This window comes from Miniopterus natalensis, chromosome 1 (assembly GCF_054644295.1).
Source record: "Miniopterus natalensis isolate mMinNat1 chromosome 1, mMinNat1.hap1, whole genome shotgun sequence".
Classification (NCBI taxonomy): domain Eukaryota; kingdom Metazoa; phylum Chordata; class Mammalia; order Chiroptera; family Miniopteridae; genus Miniopterus; species Miniopterus natalensis.
The window spans coordinates 40904373-40917945 of record NC_142081.1 but is presented as its reverse complement, the minus strand read 5'-3'; the positions used below and the strand labels follow the sequence as shown (position 1 = coordinate 40917945).

The 13573-nt window shown below is 35.2% G+C and overlaps 1 protein-coding gene across 4 annotated transcripts in view; it reads right to left on the bottom strand.

Annotated features, from left to right (window-relative positions):
- Nucleotides 1-13573, bottom strand: part of DENND4A (DENN domain containing 4A) — a 96535-nt gene that overhangs the window by 58068 nt on the left and 24894 nt on the right. For all 4 annotated transcript variants that reach the window (XM_016208621.2, XM_016208624.2, XM_016208625.2 and 1 more), the window contains exons 4-5: nt 9585-9917; nt 966-1215 (exon numbers count right to left, since the gene is read on the bottom strand). In XM_016208621.2, coding sequence (XP_016064107.1) covers nt 966-1215; nt 9585-9895 — 561 coding nt within the window. In that variant the 5' untranslated portion in view covers nt 9896-9917. The remainder of the gene's footprint in view (nt 1-965; nt 1216-9584; nt 9918-13573) is intronic.

The following is a 13573-nucleotide window of genomic DNA, read 5'->3' as shown; positions in this document are numbered from 1 at the left end:
GCTTTTTTTAAGGCCAAAGCTATAAACTGGGTACAAAAATCACGTAGGAACTTGAGGAAAAATTCAACATACATTTTCTTATGTACATTAGATTGGGGTTTTTTTCTTCTTAATACATACATAGTACATACATACATTTAAAAGTCATCCACACATAGCCTGAATTTAGATCATCAAGGGTGTGAGCTTAGGTGGTAAAGATAAATGGTCTACAGACTAACCCTTAGGGCATTCCATTGTGTAGAGGTTAAGGAGATGGGAAGGTATCAGCAAAGGCAGAAAAGGAATGATTGATGAGGTAGGAGGAAGAGGTTGCATAGAAAAAGAATACATCTCTTCCTGCAACTGTTTTAAGAAGAAAGACGTGATCATCTATGTCAAAACCTACCGAAAATAAAATGAACAGATCATTAGATGCAACAAGAGCAATCTTGGTGGGATGGTGGAGACAAAAGTCTAACTGAAGAGTCAAGGTGAGGAAGGGGACAGAATATAATTAACTCTTTGAGACATTTTATTGTAAAGGAGAACAATGAAAGAGGGGGCAAAAGATGAAGGGGGGATAAAAGGGTCAAGTTTTGTAAAGATGGGAGAAACATGGTTTGCATGCTGGAGGAAATAACCCAATAGAAAAATTGATGACTCACAAAGAAAGTAAGGAGAATTGCTAAAGTCACATCATCAAATAGGTAAGGATACAGATCTAGTGCACAAATGGAGGGAAGGGTTAACCTTGGGTAGTGCATTACTTTTGCAATAGGGGAAATTTTTTTTTTAATTAAAAAAATGTTTTTTTGCATAACTCCTTTTGAAAGTACAACTAAAGTACTTACCTAAAAATAAAATATCCAACATCTTTAAAAACATTATTTTTAATTTAGTAATTGTGCTTTGCTGTTTTCCGAAGATTTTACATTATGGTCTTTGCATCAGTGGCTAATTTTATTAGTGCAAAAATCACTTACCATACTGTTATTGAGATTCTTGTCGACTTTGCAGAATGTGTGTGGTGGACTTTCTCCTTTACTGGGTATAATAATACATATGTCTGTGACAGCCAGTGTATTCTGAGTCATGTTTTCAGAGGCTCTTCGGTAAGTGATATAAATTTTTTGTGATGAGGTACTGCCGCTAATATTTGCAGGGCGTCCATAGGGAGTACTCTGAATAATTTCACACCCCTGTTTCAATCTTTCTTTCCAGTCATATAAAACCCTAAAAAATAAGTTAAATAAATAAGTACACAAAGCACCCTCAAATATGAAAGGTAATATTATCAGGTATCATGAATTGATCCTTAGATGTAGCAGAGATTCCAATCTTATTGCAAGTTTGAATTGCACAGTCCCATATAAAATTAGAGGATAACTGTTTTCCCTACCAACAATTTAAATAATGTAAGAAAAATTCAGATTAACCTTTGTGTTTGTAAACATAAACCACAGGATGGCAACGATTAAGCACAAAGGTACTTGTTTTAGTGTTCCATTTAATGGATCTATTTATTTATTTTTGTCTCTAAAACCAAGCATCTTCTTGAGAAAAAGCAACTTTGTATTGTGGCCAAAATTAAAATTTTACAAAAGACTCCTTAACCAGAGGGTATAGAACCTGCCTGCATACTTTTACTTCCAATACTTCCCTCAGGTTTAAGAGATAATTTTAGTCTTTAAAAGAGAAAATAACCTCAAAAGTATAGGTGAAAGACATAGGCTTTTTTCCCCTCCTCCTTCTTTACGTAGTAAAATCACAGGCTTTTCATACTGGACAAGACAGGCATCCATCCCTTAAGTCTTCTAAATACTAAAAGTACTTGGGGAAACAAAGAAAATGTCATCTTTGAATAATATAGTTTAATTCTTTCACAGAATTCACTGATTAGATTTTAAAGCTAAGTCCTTGGCATCAAAAAAAAAAAAAAAAAATTAAAGGTCTACTATATTGTGTTTTTGCTATAGAAATTGTTGTAACAGGCAATCCTTAACATCAGTCAGTATTCCCTTTTATAAAATTCCATTATATAAAGAAAATTTAGTGCCAGAAATTGGTCAAATTATTGCTTTCTAATGTAATTTTTAATTGTTCTTTTTGTCCTGGTTGTCAGCAAACAAAAAACTTTTCTTAACATTTTATTTGGAAAATTTAGAGCTAAACTGGATGCTTAATCATAGCAACTATGTTTATCCTATTGTTGGCTCAGTTGCTTATTCTTACTTCTCCTTTTGATCTTGCTCTTTTCTGTTTTGTTTTGTTTTAATCTTAAAAAAAGTCGTTGTAACAGAGAGAAATTACACAGATCTAAATTCAAATTCCTACCACTTGTTACTAGCTATACTATCTTAGGCAGTTACTTAATCTCTAAGCCTCATACTCCTCAGCTATAAAATTTAAAAATCTAACTCACAGGATCTTGAGAAAATTAGGTGAGAGTATAAGTAAGGTTTCCAAAATAGTGCTTGGCATATAGATGCTCAATTGAAAACAAGAAAATAAAAATAGAACACAGAAAACCCCCTACTATTTATTATCACATATTCTTAAAATACATGGAATATAAATACATGTGATATGAATGATGTCTATTTAATCAGATATTGTGCTGTTGTATGTATCTTGCATTACTATTTTTTATTTTTATATTGTTAGATGACTTTTCCTGTCTAAACGGTAAGCTTTTCTGTGGTACATTTACTCCATGGAATACTATGCAGCTATGAAAAAGAAGGATCTCTTCTCTTTAGGGCAGCATGGATGGAATTGGAGAGTATTATGCTTAGCAAAATAAGCTAGTCAGAGAAAGACAAGTATCACATGATCTCACTCATATGTGGAATATAATGAACAAAATAAACTGATAAACAAAACAGATCCAGAGACATTGAAGCATGGAACAGACTGAAGGATCTCATAGGGAAGGTGGGGGTGGGTGGCTGGGGAGAGATTAACTGAAGAACTTACATGCATAAATGCATAACCAATGGACACATACAATGGTATGGAGAAGTCCTGGGGGTGGGGTGGATGTAGGGTGGAGGGGATCAATGGGGAAAAAAGGGAGACATCTGTAATACTTTCAACAATAAAGATAAATTAAAATAAATAAATAAACTGTAAGCTTTTAAGGATACAAAATAAATATACAGAAACTGGTTGCATTTTTATATACCACTAATAAACCACCAGAAAGGGAAACTAAGAAAACAATCCCATTTACAATTCCATCAAAAAGAATAAAATATCTAGGAATAAACTTAATAAGGAGGTAAAAGACCATACTTGGGAAATAAGACACTGAAGAAAAAAACTGAAAAAGATACAAATAAGTGGAAGCATATACCACGCTTATGGATAGGAAAAATGAACATCATTATAATGTCCATACTATCCAAAGCAATCTATAGATTCAACACAATTCCTATTAAAATACCAATGGTGTATTTCACAGAACTAGAACAAATATTCCAAAATTTATATGGAACTACCTAAGACCCCAACCAGCCATAGAAATCTTGAGAAAGAACAAAGTTGGAGGTACCATGCTACCTGGTATGAAGTGATACTACAAGGCTATAGTAATCAAAACAGCATGGTACTGGCATAAAAACAGACATACAGATCAATGGAACAGAATAGAGAACCCAGAAATAAACCCATACCTACGTGGTCAATTAATACTGACAAAGGAGGTAAGAACATACACTGGGGTAAAGACAGTCTATTCAATAAATGGTATTGGGAAAATTGGACAGATATGTGCAAAAAAATGAAACTACACCACCTTCTTACATCACATACAAGAATAAACTCAAAATAGATTAAAGACTTAAATGTAGGACTTGAAACCATAAAACTCCTAGAAGAACACATAGGCAGTAAAATCTCAGACATTTCTCTTAGTAATATTTTTTTATGATATATCTCCTAGGGTAAGGGAAACAAAAGAAAAAATAAACAAATGGGACTACGTCAAACAAAAAAGTTTTTGCACAGCAACATCAACAAGATGAAATGATAACCCGCTGAATTAAAGAAGATATTTGTCAATGATATATCTGATAAGGAGTTAATATCCACAATTTATAAAGAACTCATAAAACTAAATACCAAAAACCCCCAAACAATCCAATTAAAAAATGGGCGAAGGACCTGAATAGACACTTCTCCAAAGAGGACTTACAGATGGCCAATAGATATATGAAAAGATGTTCACTGTCACTAATCATCAGAGTAATGCAAATTAAAACCACAATGAGATATCACCTCACACCTGTCAAGATGGCTATCATCAATAAATAAACAAACAAGTGTTGTCAAGGATGTGGAAAAAAGGGAACCCTTGTGCACTGTTGGTGGGAAGGCGGATTGGAGCAGCCACTATGGAAAACAGTACGGAAGTTCCTCAAAAAGTTAAAAATGGAACTTCCTTATGACCCAGCAATTCTACTTCTGAGTATATATCCAAAGAAACCCAAAACACTAATTCGAAAAAAACCATGCACTTTTATGTTTATTGCAGCATTATTTACAACAGCCAAGATTTGGAAGCAACCCAAGCATCCATCAACAGGCAAATGGATAAAAAAGCTGTGGTACATATATACAATGGAATATTACTTGGTCATAAGAGAAGAATGAAACCTTAGCCCGGCAGGGCATGGCTCAGCGGTTGAGCATCGACCTCAGATCCAGGCGATCGGGTTCGATTCCCGTTCAGGGCACATGCTGGGTTGCAGGCTTGATCCTCAGTCGGGGGCGTGCACAAGGCAGCCCACCAATGACTCTCTCATCCCTGATATTTCTATCTCTCTCTCTCCCTCTCCCTTCTTCTCTCTGAAATCAATAAAGACATATTAAAAAAAAAGAAAAAAGAATGCAACCTTACCATATGCAACAGCATGGATGGACCTAGCAAGCAGGTATTATGCTAAGTAAAATCAGTCAGTCAGAGAAAGACAAATACCATATTATTTCACTTATATGTGGAATCTAAAGAACAATATAAACAAACAATAAAAATAGAAACAGACCCTTATATACAGAGAACAGGCTGATGGTTGCCAGAGGGAAGGAGGGTTGAGGGGCTGGGTGAAAAAGGTAAAGGGATTGAGAAGTACAAATTGCAGTTACAAAATAGTCATGGGGATGTAAAGTACAGCACAGGAAATATAGCCAATAATATTGTAATAACTATGTATTGTGCCAGATGGGTACTGGAAATATCAGAGGGAAAACTTTGTTAAGTATATATGACACCACTATGCTGACACCTGAAACTAATATAAAGTAATACTCAATGTAAACTGTAATTGAAAAAATAAAAAATAAAATAAATAAATTGTAAGATTTTAAAGGCAAGAATGATGTCATATTCTTTACAATGACAAACATATAAGGGTAGCTATAAGAGTAATTTGTTTATTTCAGTTCAAGTCGTTTCCTATTTGAGAATCCTTCCTATGCTTGGAAAATTCCTCATCTCTACTCTAGGGAACTCCAACACCCAAATGAGAATCTGCAACACTGCCTTCACTTTATCCATAAGCTAAAATTCTGATGATAGTCAGTGGTCATAGGAACAATTTATCTAATCTTTTGAAAACAAGATCTAACATCTGACTTACTTTCCCAAGCCATTTACTAAATATGTGAACGTCACATGAAGCAATATAGTAGCTGTTCTGCAACCAATTTAAAATTATTGCAATTATTTGTGAATTAACAGAAGACTGATTTTTAAAAGTTTACCTTTATTGTTGAAAGTATTACCGATGTTCCTTCCTCCCCACTGATCCCCTCCATTCCACATCTCCCACCACCACCCCCGCCCCAAGCCTTCCCTACACTATTGTCTGTCCATGGGTTATGCACATATGCATATAAGTTCTTTGGTTCATCCCTCCCTACCCAATCCACCACCCCCACCTTCCCTCTGAGGTTTATCAGTCTGTTCCATGATTCTATGTCTCTGGATCTATTTTGTTCATCAGGTTTTTTTCTCTCATTATATTCTACATATGAGTGAGATCATGTGATACTTGTCTTTCTCTGACTGGCTTATTTCACTTAACATAATACTCTCCAGGTCCATGCTGCCCCACAGTAACTTTTTGATATCAACCATTACATGACAGAATTTTAAAAGTAGAAGAAAATTCAGGAGCTCATCCTATCTTCCCTCAGGTGTTAGTAAACATGACTACATATACACTTTCTGACTTAGTATATTAGGAGATGGAACTTTTATAGCCCCTTCTGGTGACATCAGTAGGGATGTTGATATCTTCATTATTTTTAACCAAAACATTGTAAGTTAAGAGCCCATCCCCTTTTATAACACAGCAATGGAAACAAGAAGGCTAATCTTTATTTCTTGTAAACTCTTCACCTATTTTGAAGACATTCTTAGAGCCACTACTGGCCTTCCTTTGGTCTTTTTCTTTCAACTTTCCTACCTTTAAATTTTGTTCCTCTTTTACTAAAAAAATTATATATCTTTACATTTAAATAATCCTCTTTTACGTATGTGCAAAATATGTATGTATTCCTCTTTTAAAAAGAACCCCAATCTTTGCAGAAATTGACAAGCTGATCCTAAAACTCATATGAAAATTCAAAAGGCACAGAATAGCCAAAACAATCTTGAAAAAGAAGAACAAAGTTGGAATATTTACACTCCAATGTATACACTTACTACAAAGCTACAGTAATCAAAAACTGTGTAGCACTGGCCTAAGGACAGACATGTAGACAAATGGAACAGAATTGAGAGTCAAGAAATAAACCCACCCATCAATGGCCAACTAATTTTTGAAAATGTGAGAATATTCTCTTTAGCAGATGGGGCTGGGACAACTGGATATCCACATGCAAAAGGGTAAGATTGAACCAGTTCCTCAACCATATACAAAAATTAATTCAAAATGGATCAAAGACCTAAATGTAAAGGCTGGACTATAAAATTCCCAGGTAGGTATAAATCTTCATACCTTAGAGTAGTAAAAGCCTTTTTAGATACAACACCAAAACATAAGCAACAAAAGGAAAAATAGTTAAATCAGACCTCATCAAAATTAAAAATTTTTCAGTTTCCAAGGACACCATAAAGAAAGTGAAAAGACAAAGAACAGAATGGGAGAGAATATTTGTAAATCACGTATCTGGTAAGGAACTTGAACCTAGAATATGTAAAGAACTCTCAAAGCTCAACAATAAAAAGACAACTCCTGTTTTTCAATTAAAAACAGGAAAAAGATTCTGTATAGACATTTCTCCAAAGATATACACATGGCCAATAAACACATGAAAAATGCTCAACATCATCAGCCATCAGGTGAATGCAAATAAAGACCACAACGAGATGCCACTTCATACCCATTAGAACAGTTATAATCAAAATAACAAGCAAAATGTTGGCTAAGATGTGGAGAAATTGGACGCTTCATACAGTGCCAATGGCAATGCAAAGTGGTACAACTGCTTTGGAAAATAGTCTGGCACGTTCTCAAAAGGTTAAACACACAGTTACCATATGACCCAGCAATTCCACTTCTAAATAAACATACAAGAGAAATGAAGACATATGCCCATACAAAAACTTCTACATGAATATTTCCTAATAGCCAAAACAGGTAAATAACCCACAATCAACTGATGAAAGGATAAATTAATTTGGTGTATCCATAAGATGGAATATTATTCAGCTATATAAAGGAATAAAGTATTGACACATACTACAACATGGATAAACCTTGAAAACATTATGCTAAGTGAGCCCTAGCAAGTCTGGCTCAATAGTTAGAGAGTCAGCCCAAGGGCTGAAGGGTCTCAGGTTCAAATCTGACCAAGGGCACATACACGTAGGGTGCAGGCTCGATCCCAGCCCTGGTCGGGTACGTGCAGGAGGCAATCAATCAATGTTTCTCTCTCCCTTCCACTCTCTTTGAAAAGCAATGGATTTTAAAAAAGCAAAAAAAGAAAAAGAAAAAAAGAAAAGCAATGGAAAAAAATATCCTTGGGTAAGGATTAAAAAACAACATTATGCTAAGTGAAAGTGCACACACACACACACACACACACACACACAATTCCATTTATATAAAATGTCCAGAATAGGCAAATCTGTAGAAACAGACAGTAGACTAGTGATTGCCTGGAGCTGAGGGGGCTAGGGAGAACTGAATAGTGAGTACAGGCAGTCTTTTGGGCATTATAAAAATGTCCTAAAATTTATTGTGGTGATGGTTGCACAACTCCATATATACATTAAAAACTACTGAATTGTACACTTTAAATGGGTGAATTGCATGGTATGTGAATTTCATCTCAATAAAGCTGTGATATTAAAAAGGAGCCCTGCTTGGCCAGCGTAGCCCATTGGTTGAGCATTGACCTACAATTGAGGAGATCCTAGTTCAATTCCCAGTCAGGGCACATGCCTGGGTTGCGGGATTGATCCCTGGCAGGGGGCATGCAGGCGGCAGCCAATCAAAACTCTCTGATCATTGATGTTTCTATCTCTCTCTCCTGCTCCCTTCCTTTCTCTGAAATCAATAAAAATATATTTAAAAATAAAAAATAAAAAGGAGCCCCAAGTTCAATATAGTATTCTAAGGAAAGCACTAATTTACCTCAAGATCCTTGTTTGATGCAGAGACTTATCCATTTATAATTATTATATTAGATGCTTAAAAACCACCCTTTCTCATACTTTAAAAATAACTTAAAATTTTATGATCAGGATAATACATTAATTTTCTGGTACTTTTCTGTAAATGTTTTTTTTTAAATTCTCTCCCCTGCTTTTTTTTTAAAGTTTTTATTGATTTAAAAAAAAACAACTTTATTGATATAGAGAGGAAGGGAGGAGGAGAGAGAGGAAAACATCAACTGGCTGGCTCCTGCACACCTCCTACTGGAGAGCAAGCCCAAAACCTGGGCATGTGCCTTGACTGGGAATTGAACTGGCAACTTCTGGGTGCATAGGATGATGCTCAACCAACTGAACCACACCAGCCAGGGCATCTCCCCTACCTTCAACAGAAAGAAACTCAGACAAGATGAAAGTTCTGGGAACCTGTAGGACAAAGGGACACTGAAACAGTATAATGAACAAAGTGAATACAGGATTCTGGATATATACATGTCCATTTTCTAAAGCTGCCATATATCTATTAATGAAAAAATTTAAACAGTTCACTTCAAAATCTATAAGAGATATTTTTTGGGTCTATAACAATAATAATTTTTTTAAATCCTCACCCAAAGATATGTTTTATGGATTTTTTAGAGAAAGAGTATGGGAGAAAGACAGAGTGAGAGAAACATCGATGTGAAAGAGAAACATCGATTGGTTCACGTCCTAACAGGGAATGAACCTGCACAACCTAGGTATGTGCTCTGACCGGGAATCGAACCTGCAACCTTTTTTTGGTGCAAGGGACAGCACTCTAACCAACTGCACCACCCAGCCAAGGCAACAATAATTTTTTTTTTAAAAGACTTATCCCCAAAAGAGGACATCTGTAATACTTTCAACAATAAAGGTAAATTTTAAAAATAAAAAAATAAAAAATAAAAAGACTTACCCCAGATCTGTAAGTGGAGGCTTATCTCTTCCTCTTCTATAGCAAAGGTAAATCTGTGGCCCCACAAGACTTCCATTATTGAGGTCAGCTGACAATCCAGATGGGGTAACATCAATACACATATAATCCTGTGGCACTTCCTCCCCAAGAGATTTAATAATAACTGAAACATCTGTGATAGGTTCTTTTGGTTTAGCTACTTTATGACAGGCATCATTGAAATGAATTTCTTCTTCAAGAGGTTTTGAAACATCAGTTAATCCTGCTACAACAAAGTAGTCAGCAACACGAGGCCCTTTATCTTCAATCATCTTCCATTCCAGAAGGTTACATCTAAAAGGAAAGTAAAAGACTATTATTTTCCTATAATAAACCAAATAAATATAAGTGGTTTGTGTGCAAATAAAAACAAAACAAAAACTACAAAAAGAGCACTACTGCCTTGATAAACACAGTAGTATACATTTCACTTTCTTACATAAAAAGTATGCATTTTTTAAAAATGAGAATATAGTTAGCATTATTTATGATTATAAAATATGAGAATTTCCATTTTTGGCAATATGGATGCCTAGGTTACCTAAGTAGGCAGAAAATAAAACCCTCATATCCTTTTAAATGCTTAGATTAACATGTAAAAATGTAAGGGAAATTCCCGGGGCCCCAAAACAGTGAGGAAACCAAAGGCCAGAATGCAGTATATAAAGCTGATACTGGGTGGGGGAAGTTTGCTGACCTCTTCAGTAATCAAGGGGTTTGTGTTTTAAAAGGTATCACAGAGCCTGGCTGCCATGAGTCAGCAGTTGAGCATTGACCTATGGTCCAGGACATCCCGGTTCGATTCCCCGTCAGGGCACATGCCTGGGTTGCGGGCTTGATCCCTAGTGGGAGGTGTGCAGGAGGCAGCTGATCAATGACTCTCTCATCATGGATGTTTCCATCTCTCTCCCTCTCCCTTCCATTATACTTTTTAAAAGTTAAAAAAAAAAAAGGTGTCATTGAGACAGAAGACCCTGAGATCATATAAGACAGGGAGTTGGAACTGAGACACCTGTAAAAAGTCAAGAACCTCAAAGGACTATATCCCAGTTAAAGAGTGAATTTTAAAAATCCATCTACTGGTATGGGGAGATAATAAAGTTTGCCTCAATCTGGGCCCTGCTCTGGAGGGTAAAAAGTCTCAGTGAATGTATAACAATAGGCCTGCTCACACTTGGATTTGAGGTTTGACCTTAAGCCATGGTCCCAGGAAGCTCCAAACTGAGATATTAACAATAACTGTGTTCCCAGGCTAGTGATGCCCCTGGGGAAGCAAATGCAAAACAGTTCTAGAGGGTACACCCTCAACCCAGGTTTTACACAGATAAAGCCCAACTGAACATGACCTCTTATTCCAAAACTACAAAAACACACAAAAAGAAAATCCACTTTGAATGAGTCTCAGCAGATACAACAAACAGAACTTCAAACAAAAATAAGGCAGAGATTGTAACAGGAATGCATCCTAATAACAAATTCAAAGAAAAAGTACACAGTAGAATCCATCATGTATTTGTAAACACTTTAACAGGAAAATTTCCTTCAGTTGTCTAGTATCAATTAAACATTATGTGTCTCTTTAACTAGGAGATTACGCCCCCACATTACTGTCATTACTTACATAACAGTTACAGGAAAAAAGTTTAATCTAAAACAAAAAAGTCCCAACACATGTCTCACGTCAGACTTAGTTCCAATAAATGCAAACAAAGGATACTGCGGACAAATAAATTAGGTATATATACTACATGCCTCTTTTGTATACTTACCATATGTAAAAATATTAAAGCCTTGGCAGTCGTTTGATAAAGGTACTTGATTACCTTCGTTTAACCCAGGATGCCCCAAGTATATTTGAACAATGAACCCTATTTTCTCATTTAAAAACTAGAAAAAATTCTTAGAACATGCTTTAGAAAATACTAGTTTAAAATAAACAACCTTCTTTTATAGAGTACAAAATACCCAAGGGCAAAGAAATTCTATGTAGCACACTTGTTTATGATATAAGTACCACCACACTTATCATAATCCCAAAACTCATTTAATTTTCAGTATTCCTAACGTCATGAGATATTAACACTACTCCCCTGTTTGTTTAAGAAACAAGCCTAGCCCGGCTGGGCGTGGCTCAGTGGTTGAGTGTCGAACTGGGATCCAGGCGATCAGGGTTCGATTCCCGGTCAGGGCACATGCCGGGTTGCGGGCTCGATCAATGACTCTCTCATCATTGATGTTTCTATCTGTCTCTCCCTCTCCTTTCCTCTCTCTGAAATCAATAAAGATGTATTTAAAAAAAAAAAAAAAAGAAGCCTAAAGGAGGGTCAAATATTCCTCCTTGTTTTATTTAGATACACATGGCTCCTATACAACAATTCCCTTACACGTAAGATTTTTGCACAAGATAATGGGCTTAAATAAACTTCTCAGGAATGCCTCCTAGACGAACAGTAAAGAGAAGGTAAAAACCCGTTCCTCTGAGAAGACTGTTAAACTTCGAATAGTCACTCAGCTGACTGCATAAAACAGGTACTCCACAAGAAACAACCAGTGTTACCCAGTTAACCATCTATTCATTCTCAAAAAGTAGGAGAACAGCAGCACTATTTTTTCTTCATTTCATTAAATAGTCTTTGAAGTAATTTTTAATGGCTGCATAGTAGTTTATTTTATGAACATAACCTTATCGATCTATTTCCTAATTGTCGATCATTTCTACTTCTACTTATTTTGCTAATATTTTTTAAATGCTATTATAAATAAACTTGAACATAAACCTCTAGCTACAACTCTTATTTCTTTAAGATAAATTTACAGTAAAACCTCGATATAATGGACTAATTTGGGTGAGGAGGTGTCCATTAAATCCGACAGTTATATGATAAGTATGTTTTCTGAATGAGTATGTTAAAAAATTGACAAACTTTCCTGTTTTTACTTATGTAAACACGTTTGTGTAATTAAGTATGCATGAAAAGTTTAATTTCACAGAAAAGTTTTCTATATGTACTGCTATAATTTTTAATTTATACTGAATAAGTCTAGTAAATGGGTACAATCATCAGACACGGAGTGTAAACAAATGCACACAGCTGGGGCGTGGCATAGTTCACGTGGGAACATCGGCACTCCTTGAAACTGCTGTAAAAAGTCAGGCCACAGGACAAAAGAACCAATTACCTCGTATGAAGTGGTGCTAATCATTCTCGGAACATTGTTTATGAGTGGTTACTCTTGGATTTAAATATGTAGACTATAGATGTCTATATATTTATGCTGTCAAAATTACTATAGTGTTTTTTCTAACATATGGCCTATTGACTAAAATTTGTTAAAAATAACAGTGAATTAATAACAAAAAATAACCTCTTAATTATAAGCAACTCTTGGTTAAAAGCATTTTAAAATGAACAGGGTGTTAATTTTCACATACGGACAAGAAATTTTGTCCGTTAAATCCAAAGTCCATTAAATCGAGGTCTGCAAAATCAAGGGTTTACTGTATTGAAGTTGAAATGCTAGGTCAAAAGTTATATAACCAGCCTCTATAAGTATTTATGTGCTTTTATGTGTCCATGAATTTTAAATGATAAGCTTTTAGTAGACACTATTCTTAAAAATTACCTTGGTAGAAAGAGCACTTTCCTCTCTTCATAATGAAAGAAGTTCAAATATTTTCCTTTTTCCTAGACTCTTGCTTCATGTTATTTAAACTAAAGCATATAGTCACTATGGCATATAATAGTTTTAAGTCTTGCTATGCAGAAGGGGAAAGAGAATGGAAAGAGTATTATCATGAAAACATATATATATATTTAATAAGGTCTTTTGAAAGCTACTATTTTAGCCATTAAAACAATAGCTATTATACTAATAAGCAGATATTTGGGAGAACTTTGTATGAAAAATTTGTTTTTGTTAGATCTTCCTGGTTCACACATTTTAGTAAC